Genomic DNA, 26,806 nt, shown 5'->3' with positions numbered 1-26,806 from the left:
AACCAAATCTCGAAAAAGAAAGAAAATTATGAAAAATCATGGAAGTTTGTAATGGGTTTTCGAAAAATAGTGATACCATTCAAATTCACATCACACCGGCTACATTTCTTAACATGAAGGAACCTCCTAACGACTGCTCTCTCTATTTAGACTTAACAGCAGTATAGTAATCAATACTTTTTAGTACTAATTTAAGAGTGAAATAATCACCACTGCTAACTAAATTTTGAATAATCACAGTAAAGCATTTGAGTATATAGGTTATTAGTCGTGTTGAATTCATATCAGTAAAAAGACGAATAAGAAGTAAAGAATGTGTCCGTGAGTAAATGAAGAACATGTCAGGTAAGTATAATTATCTCCCCATGGGGTACTCATAATTGCATATTTTTCATTTCTTCCTTTGGTGATACGACTGATGTCACTGTGTCATCAAATCACGCGAAGCTTTGAAATTTGATGACATTCCAATTTTGTGTTTGCCTTTTCGATATAACTGTCAGACTTCTTTCTGTTCGATGTCTAATCTCTTCATGTCAAAATTAATTCTGAGATAGAGAATAATTTCACTTATGGGGTGGACACTTCATCTCCAGGATCCAACACTAAGCAAATGGGTCACAACACATTCATTTACTCATCTGAACCAAACGAACGTATCGTCCAAATTTAACAAACGACGTTCATCTTATCGTCTTCAGAATATGTGACAAAAACTATTACAGATGTTCAATGTCATACTTGTCGGAGAGAATTAAATATAGGTAGAATCCTCTTTACCAGTATTTTTTTTTGACCGGAAGACGATAGCTTTCAAAATAATGTCCGTCCGAATCATCAGCAGTATAATGACTCAACAGGCATTCCATAGTCTGTCCGTTATCCATTAACTTTTCCGCCCTTTGAGTAAACGCTCCCCCTACGCATCAAAATGGTCTGGTCCAGTGTCTGCATCCCTATCATTTATACGTTTACCAAAACGCTTGTACCAATGGCACGGCAAGGTGCACACACTTGTAATCAAACTTATCATAAAAATTTGATCATCTTGTTTGCTGTATGCAAACGAAGTTTGGATGCCCTCTGCCCTCAAGCTTACTAGTGGTCGCGTTGCCGCCATTTTTTCTCTTTTCTCGCAAATTGGGCACCTGCAATAAGGATTCGGTTGAAGATAACGCAGCGTGTGTGATCCTTGCTGGGATGGTGAAAGGTTCCTAACGGATCGCCTGTTTCTCCTCGGCTGGACTTCAGCAGACGACCGTTACAAATGTATCTATAGCACTGGTGAACAAGGTGGATTAAAACAAGCGTAATCACACGCTGATCATTCCGATCGTAACTGAACATTATCTCTGGTGTCTTTCAAAATGGCGGGAAGGAGACGCTGCGGCCCAACATGGATAATCGGTCTTTTAATCACGTGTGCTCTTCGGACAATACAAAGTGCCGAACGTGAGTAATTTAAAGAAATATATTTCTACCTCTCTATTCTGTTTCTTTTTCCGTTCTGAGCTTATGAATGTAAATCAAATATTCATCTCACCTGGATAGTACAGATGTTAGCATATCTGTTAGTTGCAGTTGAAACAATTATCTTTCTTTGCTTATCATTTTTCCCCAAATCGTCATACAACGCTTTTTTCTCCAGCCTTCTGACCATTAACCAATGTGGATTTTATTTTACATATTTCCAAGCTTATATATTCACGCAACTTTGAATACAATATTACTTATCTGCAAGAAAAACCACGCGTGCGTTTACAGGACTAATTAATGCTCTGTATTGGAGTGTTATAGCACACGATGTTTCTATTGAGCTGAGCTAAAATAAAATAAGCAATTCTTGGTATGTTACTGCATTAGAGGTTATCAAACGAGTAGTGGAAACCATTACGCTCTGTGATTTGGAAATATGATTCCATTCCAATCACGATCCAGAATTTATTACCGATCACTGGCAACCTTTCAATATTTCTTGCTAGTATTCTTTGCACGATACTGAATTAGATCTAGACCTATATCGTAACGTAGTACAGTGCCATGTTGCAAATTATAGCCTACATTACTGCGCAGAAATGTCTAGCTACCTACTTCACCGATATTCAGATATCCAAAGTGCACATAACGAGACTATTTGCGTGATTTAAAATTACTTGTTTGATCACGTGTGTTAACAGGTTCGATACCACACCGTGGTGGCACAAAGGCGAATTTCAAACATTTTATAGTTCGCCACGCCCACAAGCGGAAGCTGTCTACGTTCAGCACAGGTCCTGCTTCATTTGTCCCAAGTTCAGAAAGGACGAACAGGTTAAAGAAGGAATACGGAGAGAAGAAGAAGAGATAAAAAGAAGAAAAAAACATCTGTATAATACGCATACCATATATCATGTAGATGATACATTTAAATGCGCATGTGTATTTAGGTGATCCATGTATGTTGATAAAGAAATAACATTTGCTATATTAATGTATAATATCTATGCATAAATAATGTGCACAGATTATGCACATAAATTGATTTGAATTGAATCTATTTTGTTACTACCGTCAATAGAAAAATACTGTATTTGTTTCATGAACTGAAAAATAAGAACAAAAAAGAAGAAGTATAACTATCTAAAATATATCACACGTTGATGTATCAAATAACCGTAAAATGCACATACAAACCCGGATCCTTTTTGTATGCTCATAAGTTCATAGCCATCTGTAATACATGGCCATGTATAGGCCTATACTGCATCATTACACCAAAATCTCATTTGCACCAAAAATGCACATGGAGAGCAAGTAAACAGAGACATCACAAATATTTCCAAGCTATTATTGTGTGTGCTAAAAATATAGTTCACAACATTATAGTTTAATACAGACATGAACATTGTAGTGTATTACACATGTCATAGGAACGCTGATTCAACACCAACACTAAACCCAAGTTTGTTTGTTATTGCTGTTTGTTCCATCTTAGGTATAATAATATCTTGTGCATGCAAAAAGCACAGCGTATATCAATAAGAGTACTGATATCAAATCTATAACCAACTACACATTCGCATTCCCTTTCTTTTTATGGAATAACGTCAATGTCAAGGATAATGCTAGAATTACCTTCAACCATTTTCTTCGTTTGTATAATTAATGTTAGCGTTCATACAAGCACGATTCGCATTAACGTTCGCCTTTGACATTAATGTGTAAAAGGTCGCTTTCGTCAGAAGTCAATTTACAAGCACCATACATGTAAGATAATGCGAACGTTAGAAAAGTAATTTGCATTTTGCGCTTGAAGAAATGTAAGATTTCTTGAACAAATCTTGTTGACATTAAAGGTAGGGAATCCCATTTGCATGCCTTAAATGAAGAGTTGTATAAATACAGTGGTATGTTGAAGAGACTCTCATTTTAGAAACTCCCATAAAGTATTGAAAGTGGAAGGTAACATTTAGTACATTTTTATTGACCGTTAGATTTTGAATTGAATTTTTTTCGGGGCTCACCGTAAATTCCAGTACATTACTAGGCTACCTTTGCAGACCCATGCACTGCATGTGTGTCCATCATGTATATTTTGTGAAGAAAGTTCATCACAACTTACAAACATTTTTATATACATTCTTGCCACACACTCTATATGTTATTACATCAGCTCTTATACTTTTAGATTTGTGTTTATAGATACAAAAATACAGAAGACTGCAACAAAAAGGCTTAAGTGTGGCTGACACACAGAACTACTGAGTAGTTGAGTTTTGTGCATTATTCAAATTGTAGATAACTGTTGACTTCCAAATTTCTCAGCAGTGGCCTAAGCAAGTCCCCTGAGGTTCATATTTAATGTTTTGCTGCATTTTGGGAGGTCTGTAAAAGGTATCCCCTACCTTTAACAGAAGCCATCATATTTCAAACAGAAACAGAGAGAGAGAGAGAGAGAGAGAGAGAATGGGAGGGAAGGAAATTGGATGAAAATATATTTTTATGTTGTGCCATGAATACTTTTTTTTTTCTGTTGTGTTGCCATGATATTAAACCTTCGATAAGCTGAAAGACGAGCAGAAAGCTCTCACACAAAATGTGAATGAGCGGGACTACATGTTTGGTTACAGTAGACTTTTTCAGTCTTTATCTTATACACAGCACATGATGCAGGCTAAATAGCTGTACAGAACAAGAACTATGGACCTCCTCTCTATTTCATACATAGATGCAAAATTGATAGTTTTTGTTTGTTTTTTGGTTTTATGTGCACCGTGTGTTTCACTGATCTATTGTTTCCATGATTAATACCACTGCAACTTAGAATTTGCAGTGGTATCAGATTCAAACGAGACTTGGGTGTGTTGTCTTGCATGAACTTGTGACACTCAAATTTCTTTTTTTTAACGAGTCTTTACGAACATGATGAATATAAATTTAAAAATTTATCATTCACTGCTCATAATTACTGCAACATGACTTCAACTAAGTGCAAAAAGAGAAAAAAGTAACATAATAAGTTACGGAATATAGATTGATGTTGTAGAAATTGCGTAAAGATCTGCTTGGAAAAAAAGGGTTTTCATTTTACACTTTTCTGCTAGTCTATCAAATAGACTGGGAATCAGCTTTACATAGGTTACGGAAGTCATAAAATAGAGTGACGTCGCCTAGTGATATCATGGATTGCAATCAGTTTGACACTTGACACCACAACGAAAGAAATTAACAATGTTTACTACTTTGCTGGAATTTGCCAAGTAACTTTAAATGCAGGGCGCATACCTGAGTGGTGACTCATTGTATTTGCACCTGTTTAGTCACCATTCTCACCTGTTCTCGAGAATATCGCTTAAAGGACAAGTTCACCTTCATGTACATGTGGATTGAGTGAATGCAACAATATTAGTAGAACACATCAGTGAAAGTTTGATGAAAATCCGACAATCCGTTCAAAAGGTATGAATTTTTTAAGTATCTGCGCAATTACTGCTGGATGAGAAGACTACTTCAGTGTGTGATGTCACATGCTTACAACGATATGATGAAAATAAAAGGAGAATTTCACAAAATTTTACTTTTTGAATAAAGTGCACATTTCTTTGACTTGTTACTGATGTATGTTAAGGATAATATTATTCCCCTTGCCTTCTGAAAGAGAGAAGTTGAGTGTTCTTTTGTTATGCGAGAAAAGTGAAAATAAGGTGAATCTTCTTTATACTTTCTTTATACCGTTGTACTCATGTGACATCACAAGCTACAGTAGTCTTCTCATCCAGCAATGACTGAGCAGAAACTTTGAAAATTAATAACTTTTGAACGGATTGTCGGATATTCCTCAAACTCTCACTGATGTGTTCTACTAATATTGCTGCATTCACTCAACCCACATGTCTATGAAGGTGAACTTGTCCTTTAACCCTTTCTCTAGAGAGTGAGTGCGATGCTATGAGGTACCATGTGCCAATCAACACTCAGAGCACACAAAGGGTTAAACATGTTCCAGAGCGTGTTATCCAAAAAATAATGCAAGCAACACTTCCCTGCTCAAATTTTGCCCTCAGATGGCGTCTGATACTGGATATCGTTCGTCAAATTCAGACTTGACTATCAATTTAACCGATTTGAATACAAACAGCGTGCGCCTTCAGATTCCATTCATGATCTACGTTAGCTGAAAGCTCAATTAACTTCGGTACGAAAAGAAAAATTAATCATTATTAAATCATGTAATACAAGATTATATTTTGATGTACGGCAGCTAGTACAAGGTATATAGTAATCTGTTACCATAGAGCTGTCTTGTAACTTCCTGCTGTTATCTAAAGAGATTCTACGATCCCCTCTGAACTTTATTAATGATCCAGCAGGCTTCCGTAGGCAATGGTTATTTATAGCAAGGTTACCCATGAACATACACAGCATGTTTTTATTTCATCGCTTACGATCTATTGTCTGTAATGAACTAATATATATAAAATAATGTTTCATTGTGATAACGCAATACATGCTTATGCCTATATAGGTGGGTATAGATTTAGTGTACACAGATGTCAGCGAGTTAAAGCGTTCTTTTTATCTATAGTTTGGTGATGAATATGAATCGATCCCTTATTATTTTGCCGGAACGTACCATTCTTTGTTATTCTTCTATTTCTTTCTTACATTATACACTGAATACCGGGGGATGCGTGTTGTCTCGCAGTTCCCCAAATTTATAATTCTACTGTCGTAGGATATCGTAAATGTGATACCTATCACAAAAGCTCTCAAGTCATGCTATCTCTAAAGTAAACCAATATGATGTATAAACATGGGAGCGGATACGAATAAACCCAAAGTAAACCAAAATGATATATACACCTTTTTTAATATTGAACAATGGAGCGGATACTATAGTGACGTAAAAGAGTTAATTACAGGTCAACTTCATGGGTTAAGTCCACTCTATTGTCAAATTGACGAAGAGGATATCAATAAATTTGGACCAAAGTAGAAATGAACTATATCGGTAAATCTAGTCAACTGGACTTACTTGTAATTTGGAGTAGCGACGTTTCACGTCATGTTCATGTGATACTTTACCTGGCTGACTGAGAACATTCACAGACACCAGTTACATCGATCAAAGTCACATGTACAATTAGTTAATTACAAGCCCTGTTTTTTTAACAGTTCTTATCATTTCCAACACTTTAGTGACAGCATACAATTATATTTCCGTTCACAGTATTTTCCTTTCATATCCATAGTGTTGTAATGATATTATACAACTATGTCGAAGTATTTCACTGCAATAGCATTTTCGTTGGAAAAGAACATAAATGAAATAAAATGAAATGAAATGAAATGAAATATATTTGAACAAATGAAGTGAAACCGTGAAGGCGTCATAATTCCTCTTCTTGCATTCACACAATTGCTTACCAAATATCATGACATCAATCCACGAAGAAATTGTTAGGGAGTTGTAACGATTTAACGCTGACTTCTTTATGAAGTGAGGGGGTTGTATTTGTTCCAAAAGTAAAGTTTATCTGAGCATAGCTCTCAAGAAATCTATGACGATTGCCCCCCGAAAAGAAGTAAGCGAATCAAACGATCAAACAATAAGTAATTTCATTCCATTTCATGTGTTTCAATTAAAACAAAAGAGTGTCAGTGTACAAGCCAAAGCATGAAGAAAGAATATATATATATATATATGTATATATATATATATATTACATATATCGAAATATATAATAATTATATACATAAATTGAGGAAGAAATAGATACATTCTATTCCCTAATGCACCCATAACTAATGTACATAAAGGTCAAGTCCCCACCCCGCTTCCCGTCATGCTGCACATCAAAAACAAACACGTCATGATTTGAAGACAGAGGAATTAGGGAAAAAAATCTAACAACCAAACAGCTGATGAACGAACCATGAAAGATAAAAAAAACATATAAAAGAGAGAGAGAAAAAAAAAACAATGTCGCCATGCGTTGTTTTTACGTCAGCGTCTGCAACATGTATGCTGCAAAACAATCTGACGTAGGCCTATGTTTAGTTACATCCTCTGTTGCACGTGCTGTGAGCTGTTACCTTCCAGTTGCTTCTGTATGATATTTTGTTGATGATGTTTATTTGCGCCACTGACGGCCGGAACTCCATATTTTGTTTTCGTTTGACATGAATTGATAATGTAAAAAAGAAAGCGCATCTAGAATGCAAAAGAGAATCATGCAGTTGATAGGGCTTTCCACCACAAACTTATAGCATGTTTTTACGCGCATCTCTGATTGATTGACATGATTGATTTGTACATTTAGTGCTTGTTCTTTTAGGACGGAAGTATAACACAGTACCATCCGCAACACACGCACTTACAGACATTGTTTATCATTGGGAACAGTGATTGAAAAAAAATGTTCGAGTTATCACATTGATGCAAAACATCTTACTGATAAAACATCCGACACACAACATTTCGCAATAAAGCCAAAAATATAAATTAATATACAGTTTACTAAATTAACCATAACTATATAAACGGGTTATTAGAGAAACTATTGTGATGATATTGTTCACATTTTTTATATTCAACAATATTTAACATTGATTATATTGATCAAAAAAAATACATCATAATTGGTTGTTTCTATCCCTAACTCACATTTTAGAACTATTCAAAGCATTGAAGCAGGTTTTTTTTTTCCATCTGCAAATGGTAAATAATGCCTTTAATCAATGGAACTTTGATTTTTTGCTTGTTTTGTGTTTTTTTACAGTGTATCCCTATGGCACAGGTGATGGGGATTCTGCTATGGCCAATAACAATGACATCTACCAGACGCTTGTTTTACAGCAGGATTTTCCTTTTGGAGAAAACTTCTACAATGAACTTTTAGTAGGTGGCTAAAGTACAGTGGACATTTAGCATAACGAGATCCTTAACAATTTGTTACTTATGTCAGATATTTTGTTATGTTAATGGTCAATAGACAGTACAAAACAAAGGAAATAAGTTCATTGGGACCGGAAAAGTTAGTTTGTTTTTATCGGGTATTTTTCTATAGAATATCTCTATATATCGAGTTTCCACTGTAATCGAAAAAAAAAATGATAAAAAACCCGCAAACCCATATTGAAATCTGCCTATACAATGACTGCATGAAAAGGCCACATGCGTGTTTTAGTTGAGGGAGTTTAGTTTACATTCTCCACTTCTCATTTTAAATTTCTACGACATTGAAGCCCCTCGAAGGGAACAGGTTGCATGGAGACACCAAGGCGAGTCGTTTATGAGAGAAATTCACTGCTTCTACCTTAGCACACTGCAGAAAACACATAAGAATAAAAAGCCTTGGATGGTGTCAACATTCCGGCATGATTTTTGATGAATATGCGTGTTAAAATATGATCTTACATCTATCAAGATATGATGATTTAGTAGGTGTAGGAATATTTTGTGTGTTTGTGTGTAAACCAAAGATATTAGAATGCACATAATACATGTATGTTTAATGTTGCTTTCTTCTAGCAATTGACCTTTGCTTATTGACCTAATTATTGAACTAATTAAAATGAAGGTGTGAAATCTTAAGATTTTGATCAGAAAAGGAGTTCACTGCATTCTTGTAATTTTGAGACATGATAATATATAAATATATATTTGCGCAAAAACAAACAAATAATAACACAATACGAATTATTAAAAGTATAAATTCAAGAATGTGTTCTATTATGCAAAACTTTTAGTATCACTGGAAAGGTTTTATGTCGCTTCATCTGACGACAGACTTACTTTAAAATGTTCAGAAAATGTCCTTAATTCGTCCTGTGATTAAACTCTTTATATCACACGATAATTTCCTATTTTCTCTTACAGATTAATGACAATGGCATCTTGACGTTCAACGAGCCCGCCAATCTCGAGTATTCTGGAACTTCCCCAACTCCATCTATATTTAGAAACTTGCCATTTTACTACGACCTTGTAAGTGCAAACCTGAATTCGCCAGTACATTACATCTAACTAGCTTTACCGGGCATGCTATACAATATTCAAAGAACTTATTTGTGTTTGTAGAGATTGTGAACTTCTCAATCCTGTTAAATTTTGCGATTGTAATATTCCTATTTAATTGATCTGTTTTGCCGGGGTTATTACAGGTTTAGGTACATATTTTTGATCAAGAGAGTAAAACAATGTTGCCAATTGTAAAATTGTCTTTCCCGCACGTCAACGAGGTACAATGACAAACGAAAAATGTATCTTGAAATAGCACAAAGCGTAAAAGGGAAGGTACTGCAGAATTACTTGATAATAAGAATTATTTCATTTCATGCACAATAATTAGAGGCCCTGGAGTATATTTAAAGTTAAGATTGGAGGAGACAACTAATCAAACCCTCCCTACATTGCTCAGTGAAGAGTAATGTAAGATAATTATAACTCGTAGGTTGTACAACCCGTGGGCTGTATGACTCTTGGGCTGTATAACTCGTGGGCTGTACAAACTTAATCCATATTTCACTCCTTATAGACAGTAAGATTGACAACTCATCCTGGAAGGAGTCCACTTTATTTACAGATGAGAAACCTCGGGAAGGGTCGATATCTAGCTTCTGGGCTGTATGACTCGTGGGCTGTATAATTCTTGGACTATTTTAACTCTAGGTCGTATGACTCAAGTCCTGCATGTCCCCTGGGTTTGTGAGCTCCAAACGTACACTCATGGGTCGATTTCCAATTAGTAGGCTGCTTGATTCGTGCGCTGTATAATGGTGGGTTGTATGACTCGCGGGCTGTATAACTCGTGGGATGTTTGACTCATGGCCCGTATAACTCACTGGCTGATGTATAAATCTTGCTTTGTATGAATCGTGGTCTGTATGACCCTTGGGATAAATAACTCTTGGGCTATACGACTAGTGCGCTGTATGACTCGTGATCTCGTGAGCTCGTAACGTACACCCGTTGCCGATTTGACGTATTTGTAGGATGGCGATGGAAATAACGATGAACAACCAGATGCCATTTTGCCCTTCTGGTCAGACGTGGACATCACCACGCAGGGAAACATCTTTTACCGGGAAACGACGGATTCGGCCGTCTTGACCAGAGCCAGCACAGAGGTGCAAACTTTTTTCCGCAGCAACATGAACTTCGAAGCGGCTGACGTCATCATTGTCACGTGGGAGGACGTCTCGTTCTATGAGCACCAAAACGGCGCAAATCCGGCAAGTTGGTGACAAAAAACTCACCTTACCATAACTAGTTTTCTATACAAGATAGTCCATAAACGCTGTACAAAACCAACCGTAGTGCCGGTGTCCCTTATTGTTATGAAGAATGTTATTATTATGCATGTATGTGTGTGTGTATGTGTGTGTGTGTGTGTGTGTGTGTGTGTTTGTTTGTTTGTTTGCCAGAATATGGGGTAAGTCTTTAGCTGCAGCTCTTTACGTGTCTTGATCATGTCTTCACAAGCATGTTGTTTGCGTAAGCCGGTACACATTTACAGGCAGTGTTTTTATGAAAGTCATCGACCTGAACCAGAACGACGATAGAAGATATACGTGTATCATAAAATAGAATAAATATGCTTATGTGTTTTGTTCATGGGGGTGTTATACAACAGTGGAGAAGATTCCCGACTCCCAATCAGAGGACCCGAGTTCGATTCCCGCCCAGTCCATACGTCCTTGGATAACGTAAAATTACCCCATCACTTCACTCTCGACCCAGGTGAACAGGTCTAAATGGGTACCTGGCAACGTGCTGGTTATGATAATGGCGTGGCCCTCTGGTATAGAGCAGTGGCAGCACTGAAAAGGCTTCCCTGGATAAAGAAGACATTATTATTATTACTTTCATAATTTTTATTGTATTGTTTTAAACAGACGGATACATTCCAGGCTGTGCTAGTGACTGATGGCCAGGAATCCTTTGTATTCTTTCTCTACGACACCATCGATTGGACAATAGGCACTATCATGGGAGGAGATGAGCAAACTGGTCTTGACCCGGGAGGGGCTGGCGCTGCACTGGTGAATAGTCCTCTTACACGTTACTCTCCTTATTTTTTGATTATTTTTTATTTTCAATTTTGACTTGACTTGATTTATTTCCGAATTCAATTAATAGATACACATAAGCAGGTGTATTGAGCAGTGTACATACAGAAACATACAATGAGATATCATTTTCAGTAAATAACAGAGAAAATCGGATACAGAAGACCATTATCGTAAAAGATTTAGCTTGAAATGGTTGAGGCCTCTATACTATAAAGAAGAAGAAGAAAAAAACTATCCGCCGACACAACTCTCTCGGAGTAAAATATCAGTGTTAACAATGGTTACCGTGGGTGCAGTGCAGGTGCAGGTGTGGGCGCAGAATGCAGTTGCATGAAAAAAACAGAGATTGAAAAAATAGCAACCATTTACTAAAAATATCTGTAATCTTAACGTAATGTGTGGGGGAGCCTAATAATTATGATTGTATCAAATACAAATACTGCTTAAATGTCATAAATGTAGCTTTTAAAGAATAAATAGTTGAGCAATATTTGATGTTGTCTCGTACTTACATCACTTCATGCATTTTCGTGTCGGCAAGATATTTCCTCAGTCCCATCAACTGCTTTCGCTAGTTCCTTACATCACGTACCAACAGTTACCATTCTTCATATCTAAAGTCTAGCCCCAAAAGTCTAATAGTCATGTTCATTTTAACATTGAAGATCAGACTAGATTCAAACAAACGGAGCGGTAAAAGTTTAATCCAGTTTCATTCACTACATCGAAAACAAAATTTATCATAATTGAAGTTGAAGATTCACACGTTTTCACTTAAATGATGTGTAGATCACAACCTCCTACTTTTCATGAACAATGAAATATTGTCGAATCTCCTTATATTTCTTTATACTGTTGTTCAAAATGACACCATCAACTGCGATAGTCTTCTTATCCAGCAATCTACGACTGCACCGAAACTATAAAAGTTCCTAACTTGTGAATCGATTGTCAGATTTTCGCCGAATTATCACAGATGTGTTGTACTTATATCACTGCTTTCAGGCAAACCACATTCATATTTGGACTTTGGTTTCCTTTAAATAGCTTGAGCAAGAATCCCGTACCTCAAAATTATGAGATCGTAATCTTTCCAACTGAATCATCGCAACCAGACTTATGACGCGTTCCTCTCTTTATTCGTCCATCTCAGATCGGCTTTAACATGCAGTTGGGAACAAGATCTTTCATACTCGAACCGTACTCCCGTGACGATGCTCAGCTCGTAGATTTGCCCACGTCTACAAATGTAGACGTGGCCGGCCAGTTTGCCTTCAAAGTGGATGGTGGCAGCGTCATAGACCCAACGTGCGGAAACGAAAAAGGTATGAAGCTTTTACACGACGACATGTCTTGTCGACTCGCCTTGGCCAGGCGTGAAAGCAAGATATTATTCAGAGGGTTGAAGGCTCAAGTGTGAGTTCACCCCTTTGAATAATATATTGCTTTCATTTAATATGCCTTGAACTACTCAATATGACAATGTTTGCATTTGGGAGGTTGGGAGTTGTTCCAAGCTCATTGTGTCACTACCGGCAATCAGGAATAGCCTGGTTGTTGTGTCGCTGCGCGGAAAGCTGCTCAGCAGCAGCAGTAGATGACAGGTTCGAGTCGCCTAGGCGTGTTGTCTATAAAAAGAGGGAGAGCCGAGAAGGCCACTGCTTTAAACTCGCTACAGCGCCTTGTTTAGGTGTTTAGATGCTGATCAGTAAATTTGTGACTAGTTGGCGACCTTTACAAACTCGAGGCGCAATGCCGTCTAGCGGGGAGGGGAAGTGAAGGTAGCAAAGGTGAGGTAAAGATCCAAGCAGCCTTCGCATCTTCTTACAAGGCGACTTGCCGTAAGTGGCTTTCTCTCCGCCGGCACCTAGTGGCAGGTTCGCGGTTCCATACAACACCCAGCCGCTTTCCCAAGATATTATATGTTTTGTGAAATGATGATAACTGATCAATGAAAACAATTAATATAATGATAGAAGATATTATATAAGTTGTATTGATATCAGATTCATCGGTAGAGGGATCGACAATGATAGACACACCAAACATGCCAAACATGGGATGTTAGTATGGACAACGAGAAAGAAGGAAGTGGGAAAGGAAGTAAATTAAAAAGAAAAGAAATATAAAGAAAGGTAGAAAGAAAGGCACGGGGTAGCAGAAATAGAGTATTAAAGAGAGAGATAGAGTGAGTGTGTGTGTAAAAACGTGTGTGTAGGTGAGAGAGAGAGAGAGAGAGAGAGAGAGGGGGGGGGGAGGGGTACCAGGTTGCAAGCTGAATTACTGGAACAGTGGAAACTCAGTATAACGGGATCCTTGGGACCGTAAGACCTTTTGTTCTTTCAATTCATTTCATTCATTTTTTTTTTAACCAGGGATGAAAAAAAAATCAGCAAAAGCTGTTTTTCAATGGGGCCGTGAATCAATGTACATAACTCGTATTAACATGCTAAGACAACAATCAAACCAAAACATCTTTATTATCAGATACTTTATTACATCAGTAGTCAATAAACCATACAAAACAAAGGAAATAAATTCATTGGGACAGGAGAAATTAGTTTGTTATATCAGGTTTTTTGTTATAGCAAATCTCTTTATATCGAGTTTCCATAATCACTGTATATTGCTCTGACATGTCTAACTTGTACTCTTGAGATAGATGAGTTCAGATTTGTTCATACGGCGATAGAGTACTCAGATGAGGGCTCAAACATTTCCCCAAACGCGTTCCAGGGCCCTACTTCACCAATATAATATTTTATGATCTATATCGAGCGAAACAATGACCCAAAGTTGGCATAGATTCAGATCAAATCTTATTGGAACGAATACATAAAAACATTCAAGATATATACTATAATGCGCCATGCAAAGTGGGCAGAAATCATTCTTCCCAATTGGCTTTAAAATAGTGAAACAGTTCCTTACTCCTGATAATAGATTGATCTCAACATTGTCCCCTAAGGTCATTGAAATGAACTTTCGAGATAGATTTTAGCTTTTCATGAAACAGCCTCTCAGAGTCTTTCTGCACTTGACCCTTGTCAGATCTTACAATCACGCCAACTCGTGGCGGGATGCTGGGAGGAGAGAGGGTCTACCTGTACGGACCGTGCTGGGATTCGAGGGAGATCACCTCGTGCGTCTTCACCTTCGAAGGCCAGGAGGTCCAGCGCGTCAACGCCACCGTCGTGTCCAGCGAAGAGGCCTACTGCGTCCCCATGCCCTTCTTCCTGGTCGGCGAAGTCGAGGTGGTGGTCATCGAGCACGGCGCAGAACTTTCCAGCGGGAAATCGGCATCGTATTCACTAAGTACGTATCACCCCTTTGCCACGCCCCCTCGCCCACAGGAGAAACCATTTACATTGATTTAGGGGCCGTATGTTTAATGCAGTTTAAAACATCTAGATTTGTAAAAATTAAAGAGCTAAAATTTGCGTCATAATGGGATAACTAAAAACGCAAAATTTACGTTGAATGCTGTGATTTATAAATATATAGTGTTGAAAAACATACTTGGCACTTTGGTTATGACAGAGCGTCAACATTTGGGTTGTGTTAGATATATTATAATTATTATACCTGCATTCGTTACAAAACAAAACATTTGTGTCTTTCTTTTTTCGTGGCCTACTTTAGCGCCGCAGCGTTATACATTGTATCTTAATATTGCAATGACTTCTATCCGGCAGTCGAGAGCGCTAGAGTGACTCCTACTATCACGCGACAAGACTCGACGTCCAGTTCATGGCGGACAGCGGGCAACTCATTGAGGATCACGTGGACCCCCGACACATCCAGTTTTGGCGCCAACGACATGCTGACCGCGAGCGTCCTGGCCTATCGCGAGGACGGGAGCGCCGGGCCGCGCTGGGAGACAGTCTATCTCATCTCAAACAACACCCTTTCCCAGGAGGGCCAGCTGAATTTCGAGCCGACTGCACAGAGTGGGGTGACGTCAGAAAACGCGTTTGGCGTCATCAAAATGACCACTACATCAGCAGAGTTCGTTGACTTTTCTCCTGTCTTATTTATACGTAACGGGCTATACTCGTAGGGATAACAATAAAGCCTACCAAAACGTAGAGAAAGACATCATTACAGGTACAAAAACATATCATCATAATGGATATCGTTTATTCACTTTCAGGGTAACTATGGCAAAGATGAGAATCCAATAACCATACTATTCATTTCACCTTTTTCGTTTTTTCATTTTTTTTTTTTGGGGGGGGGGAGGGGGGGGGTTGGGGATGGGAGAGGGTGAGAATCAACGTTTTCGAAAACATACTCAATTATTTACTTTCTTAATATTGAGAACATGTCGATGTAGAGGTCATATTCCGTTATATAATTCAAGACGCATTGGCAGAACTAGTAAGAGAACAACAACAAATCGATAGGACGTGCCACTTTTTGAAATTAGCACTCTCTAATCTATATTCAAGATTCAAGATTCAAGATTCAACTTTATTTTCACTTCCATTAAATAAACAAAGATATTATATACAGTGCATATGTACAGGATATCTGTAATACTTGCAGAACGTAATTTGACAAGGTACTATGAAAATGAGAAGTAGATGCAATTGCATCTTTGTTAATATATACATAAAGCGTATAATACAGTTGTACAATTCAATTAAGGATGAGGATGGAAGTGGAGGGTCCCACTAAGAAGCAGAGCTTGTACGATATATGACCCTCAGAAAATACGCAAGACAGCATTATAAAACAAAATAAAACGAACCGATGTCAACTGAAATCAAGATGATTGGGAAGGGAAAAAGAAAGAAAAGGGAAAAAAAGAGAGAGAAAAAGAGAAAAAAGGGAAAAAGGGGGAAACTACAGCACGTGCCATCATGGACGCAAGCAATCTGGATTCCATAATGTAAAATAAGTGATGAAATACAAGCTGGATTAAATATAATGCAAAACATTTTTTTTTTATACGTAATTATGTTGGTAAGAATGCAGGAGAAAGAGAGAATAGACACATCGTTATATTTAGAACACAGACAGGAACATAATTAGAAGGGGGACTTATGTAAAAAAGAATGATGACTTGACTGAGATGATAAGTAGAAACTAACTCAGTTGGATGTTGTAAGATTTCAATAAAAATGATTTTAATTTATTCTTGAAGGAGTTCAGAGATTGAGCTGTTGTAATATTGTTGTGAAGTGAATTCCAATACTTTGGCCCATCGTAGATGAATGAGTTTTGAGCCAACAAAGTTCTCAGAAATGGCAAATGGAAGTCATTTGATCACCGTGTTCGATAATTGTGAACGGATTGATTTCTTTGCAACATTGTTTCAAATGTATTTGGAAGATTATTTTTGTTACAATTGTACATAGATTGTCCTAGATGACGAGAGGTGATCGTATACAACGTATAGATATTATGTTTTTTTTTCTGTATCTATGTAGATGCATTCTTCTCTTTAATGTCCAAAGAGGTCTCTATAAAATGCCTCAATACAATCATCTCTCGTAGACAAACAAAACTTTGTTTAATCATTAATCTAATATCTCTCCAATAAAGAAAAGAACAGATGTACAATTTTGCACCTCCTCATCATTTTGCAGTGTGACGCGAGTTCTCTGGAGCGACATCCACACTCTAGGATACCTCTTGGAACAAGACTACCAGGACGCCCCCGAGCAGTGGGCCGTGGAAAAATGCAACGATTGGATCACAGAAGATGACAGCAAGGGCACATCGTTTCAAAACGTAACATTTGAACTTCAGTTTTGCCTCTGTTCTGAATTTGAATTTGAGATTGAATTTGGGTCTCGTTTTTGGCTTAGATTTCAATCCGAGTTTGGATTTGTGTATGAGTTTTGAATTTGAGCTTGAGTTTGAGGTTGAATTTGGGTCGCGTTTAGGCTTAGATTTGAGATTGAATTTTGACTTGTATATGAGTTTTTAAATTTGAGCTTGAGGTTAAGGTTGAATTTGGGTGGGCTTTGGGCTTAGATTCGAGTATAGGTTTTTGCATGAGTTATGGATTTGAGTTAGGTCTTGAGTAAAAGTTTGGCATTCGTTTTGTTGGAATGATTTTCAACTTTTGTTTGGGTTTTTTCAACAAGTTTGGGTTTGAATTTGGGTTTGAATTTTGATTTGGAGTTCAGCTGATTTTCAATTCAAATTATGATATCATGTGTGCTAAAATAATACACAATGAATTAAAGACGTGCAGTATTTTTGAGACAATAACTACTGAGCTTGATCTACCATGTTCACAACTGTGGTGTTATTATATTCTCAAATATTCGTGTGAACGTGGTGTCGTGGCTGGCAAATTTCTGAATCCATTGAATTATTATGTTGAAATTCCGTTGAAAAAGTGGCAAAGAAAAGGATAAAGTTCGGAAGAAAGCAATACCACTATGTATAAACCGATTGGTAAATAAACCTTTGGTACTGATTCCTTAGGTTAATGGATTTAAACAGTTTTTGATCCTTGTGTGTGTGTGTGTGTGTGTGTGTGTTTGCTGTCAATAAGAAAATGAAGTTCCGGATCTGAAGAGTTGAAAAGCGCCCATTTTTTTCTTACATATCTACCGCACGGCAGGGCTTACCAGCCTGCCCATGTGACGTCGAACAAGCAAGGGATGACATCGGCGCCTTCGTGGTCGACATCGACTGCTTCGAAAATGGTGAAACGTCGGACTGTGAAGGCCATGGTGAAGCCCAGTACTGCATCGTTAGCTCCTACGCCTCGTAAGTACGAACAGATTCGTGAAGGATTGATCATTTTTTCTAATCGAATTCTGATTTGAGTCTCTATAATCTCAATAATCTACAGTGATCATGGTGATGTTGAAACTATTTCTTTTTTGGTTTACAAAATCATTGTTATCCATTGAATTTCACAATTTTATTTTTCTCCATTAGGAAGGAGACCTCAGCTGCCATGAATTATAGGGAAGCTCAAAGGAAGATGGCCAATATTGATTGTCAATGTCTTATGTCCAGTTTACTGTAAGCGTCAAATTAGAATGACTTCACGAAACACAATTAAATTATGAAAAAAAAAACCCTGACACCTTCCAGTGCTAACACGTTAATAAAGGGACCATGAGTCATAAAGTCCATGAGTCGTACAGCCCACGAGTTTGACAATAGGAAAAAAGGACCCATCAGCTCGACACTAGGCAAATGAGACGCACAAGACCGACACTGCGTACATTAAGCCCTTTGAAGTAATGTAGGTTTCATGGGCCTTGATTGCATAGTTTCGAGCTCGTGGGATTATTGTGCATGTGTCGAGCCTATGGGCCTTGTTAGCCTAGTGTGAAGCTGGTTGACCGTATCGCTCGTGGCCCTATTTTTTCTTAATGGGCCTTGTGCACTAGCTCGTTGGCTGTATTGACCGATTCTGTGACGCGCTATGTGTATTTTTGGCATGGGCAGCGCCATAGTGGGTGTATCAGCCGACCCCCCCCCCCCTTCCCACTCCCTACCCCTCTCCCTACATTAGCACGCGCGCAGAATGAAAAACTGCTTTAGCCAATGGGCGTCTCGTACTGAGTGCGCGAATGCTTGCTTAGTGCGCTAACCTTTGTTACAAGTGCGTGATAAACATGTTGCCCGGGGTGGGGGAGAGCAGGGGGGGGGGGGGGGGGTCGGCTGAGACACCCATTATGGCTGCGCGCAGTGCCATGAAATGTCTGCTGCCCTCAACGAACCCGAATCGGTCAATAGGTCATAGGCACAATTCTTATTTTCCTCGTCTTTTCTCTGGTTCACTCTCTGTCCTTCTCTACCTTTTTTTTTTTCTCTGATTAGGAATGAAGGAGCGGGGACGAATTGTTGCTACGACAATAACGGCCTGCTGATGTACGCCGGAAACACCAAGGATGCTGGGATGTCAGCCCGCTCGCACATCCGGGGAGCCAGCCCGTACAGACAGGCCGACCTGGTGCCCGAGCTGTCCCACTGGACCAACGACCTGATCGCCAAAGAGTTCTGCTGCGAGTGGGCCACGGAAACGCAGTGCTACGAATACCGCACCCGAAGGCCTACCACGGACTGTAGCGGCTACGAGCCCCCAAACATTGGTAAGAGAAATCTCTTTTACAACCTACCTTTGATAATATTTAATGTGACAACGCTATGTTACTGTAATGATGCCTACTGACCTTTTCCTCATTCTTACCAACCATTTGATTTTGTGGTTTGAGGTTTCTTCTTACATCACATATATTGAGAAGTGTTGGAGCAAAGAATGAAGATAGTTTTGGTATGTCTCAACTGAACACCGCAAGGATGGATGTATGGGTATTTTTTGAAGATAGACGGGGGAGTCTAAGCCTCAAGTCATGATTTTTTTGTTGTCTTATTTGTTTTGTTACTGTTTTTGTTTTAAACAGCGTTGTCATTCGGCGATCCCCATTACATTACGATGGATCGGTTCAACTACACGTTCAACGGTCTAGGCGAGTTCACCCTCCTCCGGTATGCCTCGTCCTCCACTGGGGCATTCAGCTTCGAGCTTCAGGGCAGGCAGGTGCGATCGCAGAACGCCGATGGTAAGAGCGTTATCGCCTTCTAGTGAAAAAAAAAAACACAAACAAACATACCAGTTATAACCCTTGAAAGGGTCTTTTTGCAACGCTGTTGTGGTATTTCTAATCGTGCCGCTGAACATTAGAGTATAAGTCAGGTCGACACACACCGATTGATTCTAACACGCAGGGTGAATACTAGGCGTAATGGAGTACCTCTTTGCGGTCAACAATCGTAACTTTTACCATCGCAGATGCTAACCTAACCAGATTCTGACTAAAGGTAATCTGTTTTTGGTGAATATGCACAATAAAGTTGCTGTAAAATGTTTCATGCGATACATCTTAGCTCTTTAACCCGTTGAGGACGGCTTGATTTTGCTACAACACGCATTTCCCAGTATTTCCGAGTATACTCGGGACACGTCCTCAACGGGTTAAAGGCTATTCTCGCATTTCACTGTATTTAGTCGAGTTTGGTTTACTTGCGAAATGATGTCTCAGTGAAAGACAAGCACAAAACAAACGAGCAAACTTACAATGCAATAAAGAAATTATTGCTCGAGACTTACAAAGGAAAGCAGTCTTTGAAGACACTCAAAGCATTTACGTTGTTGCGTATTGTTTTGCGAAGCATTTTTCCTGACATGGGATGGATCCCATTACTAATCAGAAATAGACAACGCAACATGCTGAAATAACATGTAATCATAATCGTCATTGATAATTGATACTGAAAAAAAACCACCACACACTTTACTCACAACATGCAACTTATTTGGGCGGTCGCTGCGCTCGCTTTGTCCGTGTTACCAGGCAACCCGATTGCCGTCACGCAGCTTTCGGCGGTGGCCATGCAGGCGGAAGACTCGGACGTGATCTTCATGGAGGCCAGCCCCAACAACGGGATGTCCATCTACCGCAGACCTCCGGGCGAGACATCCACGTTCAGCAAGGTCTCCTTCTCACAGCAGACGCTCTACGACCTCCAAGGTAACGCAGTGCTCTATTATGACGTCAGGATTTGATTGGGACACGCCTTCCCTTATATATATCCCTCTTTCTACCCGAACTTTTTTTTGACGTTTTGTTTTCTTTCTTTCTTTTTTTCCCTCCATCTGTTCTTTGTACCTAATAGTTCTGCTGCTGGTTGATAACACAAAAATAGGAGGCCAGAAATGTGTTTGGTGATTAAATGAGCGAGGTTTCGCATGCCGACAACTTTAAGTAAAGACCAAACAATGTGATAAGAAAAGTTTAAGACAAAAATAATCATTAAAAACAGCCTGATACTGGGGTATGTGAATATCTGTAAAGTGCATTACGAAGACGTGTTAACATGGTGGGAGTGTAAGAATACAGGCTGACAACACAGAGTACTCTCCAAAAATATGATATGTCATAAATTGCACCGAAGGAGGCCAATTCAGAAAGAATAGTTCATGTAAATTATTCATTCAAATTTATGTTTGTGAAATCACAAGCAGAAAGAAACATGCTCTTGTGCAGTGTGTTTGCATGTCGGGAGATATCGAACGTCCTAGACTTGTCTTCGCTTGTTTCCCAGGCTGCTCTGTCGGTGCAACCGAATTCGAGCGAAATGTAGAGATCATCGGGGCCATTGCAATGTTCAAAACGACTGGCATCGGAATCTACGTCTCCTACAGAGAAGGCATGCTGGCCGTGCGACCAATCCTACCATCAACGCTAAACGTACGCAGTTACGAACTTGAATTACTGAATAGATTAGACATATGTAATGGATTTACGCTGCCATTTTTCCTTGTTTATATGGCTTTAGTAGTAATACTGTGTTAGTCAATATATTACGGTCTCACAGTATACAAAAGTAGGCCTATATAAAGATGATACAAATGTATTAATTAACTTCAAAAAGAAACAAGCTACACTTTGAATATTGTTCAGTAATGACAGACGTAAACAGATGATGAATATAGAATTGAATTGAAACAAACACAAAGAACTAAACAGCTACAACGATTAAAAGGAGATGGTAGAGACAGAGATCGATGGAGAGAGAGAGAGAGAGAGAGAGAGAGAGGGGGGGGGGGAAGGGGCAGAATAGGAAGGACAACGAACTGGGATATAGAATAAGAATAAGAATTTTTGACATCATCCGAGTACATATGATGCGAACTGATTCATTTATTCTCTATGAGCTCTTTAAGCAGAATCATATAGACTTTGGAGCTTACTAATTGGGGAGCTAATTGGCTACATGGACGGAAACACGAATACGGTGATGGAGGGGTGTTATTGAAGAGGCTATATGGTTTGTCTCAAGCATTAATCATTCTTTTCTTCTTCTCCCCCCCCCCCCCCGCCCCAACTTTTCAAACAGCCCAACCTTTTACATGGACTTCTTGGCAACATGGACGGGAACGCTGACAATGACCTGGTGAGACGAGACGGCACACTCCTTGGCGACAACCCCACCGACCAAGAGATCCACAATTTTGGCCTCACCTGTAAGTTCCTTTTGTGACGTCACTTCGTCTCGTAAACAGTGCAAAAATAAAAGAATCGCCCAAATAACAAACAAAGAAAGAGTGAAAAGTTGATATCTATTAGTTATGGCATTCAATATAAATAAAAGACCATTTTCGTCAAAGTTCAAAGCTCAAATTTATTTCCATTTCCATCAAATAAACAGAGAAAATCATATACAATGTGTAAGCAGTGTAATAACAAAAAAGTAGATTAACAAAACACATGTGATATTAAGTAACAAAATTAAGAAATCGTAATTGTATCTGTTTTGATATACAATGTACATTGTATACACATGCATGCATGTAATACGATTAGTTTAGGTTCGGAATGGACATGGAAAGTCACACGTTTTGGTATTCTAGTCCTTAAAAGGGGATGGCTAGTAACTGATCAGTGAGAATCAGTGGGAATGCTGGTTTATGATTGCTCCAATTCTTGTGGGATTCATTTAAAAGTACATCATATATCTATTGTTGTGTGAAAATTATTTGCTTCAGAATGGTCTCATATTCAAGTAATATGCAATTTAATGTTTTTCAGGTTAGCATGCCTGTACAGTGACGGGGCATTAAACTGCACGTTACTTGAATATGAGACCGTTCTGAAATAAGTAATTTTCGAACAACAAATACATAATGTACTCTTAAATATCCCACAAGTTTGGAACAATCATCCCCAGCATTCCCAATGATTCCCACTGATCAGTTACTAGCCATCCCCTTTAACATGCTCTTGCCAGGCGGGTTCACATAACTTATCTAATAAGGCTCATAACCCCGAATAATTAAGATATTCGGTGCGGAAATGTCAAGAACAATGTGTAGAGGTTCAAAAAACATCAACTGCTGATCCTAACACACTACCAAGGAAGGTACAGCTAATCTTGAGGTGTGAATTTTCTTACATTTCCCATTTCAATTTCGACCAGTTATTACTACAATTGCTGTGCCATTGCCATGTATATCGATTGTTTTTGCATATGTTAACAAGGTAAAAGAACTTGTTTTATTGTTTCTGTTGTAATTCCAATAAATGAGAAATGTGAAAATAAATTAACTGAATTGAATTGAGTTCTATAAATGAAATTTGTAAGATTGCAACTAAAGAGTTTGTTCCCCGAAAACGATAAGTCCGTATTTGCCAAATGGAGATATTTGCGATTAAAGGTCAACAAAAATAGAGAGAATGATAAGAAAATTTTCGCTTCTTTTGACCATAACTTCAAAAAATATAGCTTTATGTACTGACCAATACATCATTTAAAAGGTATTATCTTGTACTTTAAGACATAGACCTTACTTCAAAATCTTCAAAAATGGACTTATCGGTTTTTGCGAGCAAACTCTTCAACTGCTGATTTATGATATCAACGAACAACGTAAAGAGATGTAGAGGGAGAAAAATTGAAGAAAAACTGACACCTCAACCTTCACCCTTCTGCTTGATAATATCTTGTTTTTATGATTATTATTTCTTAATGAAATTTATCTCCCCTCCCACCCCTGCATATTTTACTTGTATATACTCTCCAAGGGGAAATCGAGGAGGATTATCAGCTCTTTTACTACACGGGGAACAATGAACACAGCTCCTACCATAACAATTCCTTCGTGCCCGCGCTCGAAGTCGGCCTCTACAGCTACGACGAGTGCTACGGTGTCGAACAGTGTTTGTTCGACTACACCGTATCCCTCAACCCCACCCTGGCCGATGCTACTTACCAGACGTACACGGCGTTCCAAACCAGCTACGACACCATTCAGAAACGTGAGCAGGAGCACTTTGTACTAAACGTCATGTGTAGGCAAATTCCCACTACGTGGTCACGAAACAGTTGTGCTTGATAGAATTCTGCGTTTTGATTGGTTGCTTGTCCTTTTCAACAGCTGGACCATTCGTTGCTTCATTCATCCAAATAACTGCTATTACCATTATTATATAGTTTTGACCACGAGGATAAAAATTTCGGAGTTATATGTTGAGTGCCGATTGCAATATATTTCTTGGACGTAAAATTACGAGCAATGATGGTAATGAAATCGTCTGGTTTCTGATTGCGATTGGTACGATTGGTAAATGAAGACAGTTTATAGCTTAAGATCCTTTACAATATTTGCCAGTGTGATTAGATTCAGAAGATCTGTTCCCCATTTCATAAAAAGATGTTTGGATAGCAACGTTTAATGGTACGACAACTTCCCATACAAACAGCCAATAAGGAAGCTTGATACATGTTGTTTCCATGACAACTGGTGTTCAAGCAAAAGTCGCTGCTACAACATCTTTTTTTATTTATTTTTTTTTTAATGAGACCCTTCTCGTAGACTCAGTAATATTTGTTCCTGCTCATGCTGAGGCTGCTGACATCGTGTAATGTTGATAATGCTAATCTGCTTACTTGTTTGTTTACTTTCATAGTTTCAGAATTTCAAACTGAACATGAAATAGAGACCGTTTCATATCCGCACACATAATTATCCGCATTCTATCCACAGGAGATGCATGCCCTAATATGCCAACTCCCCTGAACGGTACGAGGACTCCTTCCGACCCGACCAACTTGTACTTCGAAGATGCGGAGCTCGTTTTGGGTTGCCTTGGCAACCTCATCCTGACAGGTTCGGTGGTTAGGAGGTGTGAGATGCGAGAGGACGGCACTCTGGGATGGACTGGAACTGAAGGAGACAATGAATGCATAGGTAAATAAACAGTCGCCTGAAGAAAAGAAAACAGCGGCTAAAAACAAAAACAAAAACAAGAACAAAAAAATCGACGATGAATTTCTTAGTGAATGATTTCATGCAGTACTCGCATGTGATGCTATTATGTAATAACTTTCTTGATTTGATAGTTGATGAAATATAACAGTTGCTTATACACACTGAATTTTCATCGTTATTTACATATAAAATGACAGAGGTGTCCATTCCTTCTCTTCAGTCGCCACACATGATTATTGGCACAATCATAATTTTTACTATCAATACTACCACAATCATTGTTATCATAGTATAGCTGTCATAACTTTTAAATTCAACCTAGTCTAGATTACATCGAAAGGAGCAGAAGAGCATCCTACATGATGTTCGACTTTCGAAGGAATAAGTTCAACAATAGAATTAAAACATGATCGTATATATCTGGGGAACATTTTTCTTCGACTTAACGGAATGTTCAACTCGAGTGACGGCGACCTATCAAAGCAAGGTCGATTGTATTATGACTATTGTAATCTCAAGGTTAATGATTATGCCTCTGAGAGATTGGAAACTGTGAAATATGAGCAAAAAAACAAACAAACAAATGATTGTCATAATGTTAGAACATAACTCTCTGCGGACTTCCTGCACTATAACTTCATATTATAATCGTACTCGCTCTTTTGGGTAGGCATGTGCAATGAATTTTCCGCCCGTGCGTCTGCGCGTAGGTCACAAACAGTTAACGCTTAATGACGTACACGTAGGCTGTATAATAGCAGGCAGTGCTACATAAAGTTCTTCCTGTGTTCTTGGTGCAGAATCAGTATGTGGCCGCCTCGATCCTCCAAATAACGGGTCCATCACGCTGGATGAGACGGGCCAGGTGGCAACGTTCGGCTGCGACGAGGGATTCTCCCTGAGTGGATCCGGGCAGTCCGAGTGTCTCGACGGGCAGTGGTCTAGTGAAGCGCCATCTTGCATCAGTAAGTGTCAAAGTTCAAACGGAAATGACGTGTACACGCTGCATGACTATAGAGCTCCGATGTTGGACAAAATTGATGAAATCATAAAGAATGAAAGCACTATAAGTATAACAATGACAGATATATCATCACGTAATAGAAGTGGCTTGTGGCATGGCAGTGGGATGATTTTTATGCAAACGCTGAATTTTGTTGCATATATTTCATCAACCCATTCGTGTCATTCCAACCATACCAACAAACAGCTTCCCATAGATGCAGGCGACACACCATAATAATCAACATTGATACGAACTTTGTAACAGCCTGCGCAAATGTTACTGAATTTATTTAAAAAAAACCAACGTTCTATGAGCCTGACATGGTAAAGGTAACAAGTGAACACGGGAAATAATTAAATAAGGCAACGTCGCAATTTGCCAATGTCTTTCCAGAACACTGGCATGGGGAGGGATGTTATGATCCCATTAACTCATCTGCTGCTGAAACCGATTGTGGCATGTGACGTTTTTTACTTTGGCCATTACAAACC

At 38.7% G+C, this 26,806-nt stretch overlaps 1 protein-coding gene across 1 annotated transcript; it reads left to right on the top strand.

Annotated features, from left to right (window-relative positions):
- Window positions 1-338: 338 nt before the first annotated feature.
- Window positions 339-25,296, top strand: LOC139707945 (sushi domain-containing protein 2-like). The gene is made up of 17 exons (XM_071619969.1): window positions 339-345; window positions 8,262-8,380; window positions 9,362-9,469; window positions 10,477-10,716; window positions 11,380-11,526; window positions 12,710-12,881; window positions 14,608-14,871; window positions 15,252-15,564; window positions 17,151-17,295; window positions 18,140-18,288; window positions 19,357-19,628; window positions 19,941-20,099; window positions 20,892-21,068; window positions 21,643-21,788; window positions 22,438-22,564; window positions 24,123-24,356; window positions 25,085-25,296. The coding sequence occupies exons 1-17, from the start codon at window positions 339-341 to the stop codon at window positions 25,294-25,296; spliced, it is 2,991 nt and encodes a 996-aa protein (XP_071476070.1).
- Window positions 25,297-26,806: the final 1,510 nt, after the last annotated feature.

Source organism: Diadema antillarum, unplaced genomic scaffold, assembly GCF_040938485.1.
Source record: "Diadema antillarum isolate AM-2024a unplaced genomic scaffold, OU_Dant_1.0 scf00000004, whole genome shotgun sequence".
Classification (NCBI taxonomy): domain Eukaryota; kingdom Metazoa; phylum Echinodermata; class Echinoidea; order Diadematoida; family Diadematidae; genus Diadema; species Diadema antillarum.
Note: the sequence above shows the minus strand (reverse complement) of the source record. Positions and strands in the feature narration are given on the sequence as shown.

Excerpts from the sequence above, each read along its gene's own strand:
- LOC139707945 (XM_071619969.1), top strand. Across the intron at positions 11,527-12,709 it reads GAGGGGCTGGCGCTGCACTG|ATCGGCTTTAACATGCAGTT; the intron begins GTGAATAGTCCT and ends CGTCCATCTCAG. Across the intron at positions 22,565-24,122 it reads CCACAATTTTGGCCTCACCT|GGGAAATCGAGGAGGATTAT; the intron begins GTAAGTTCCTTT and ends ATACTCTCCAAG.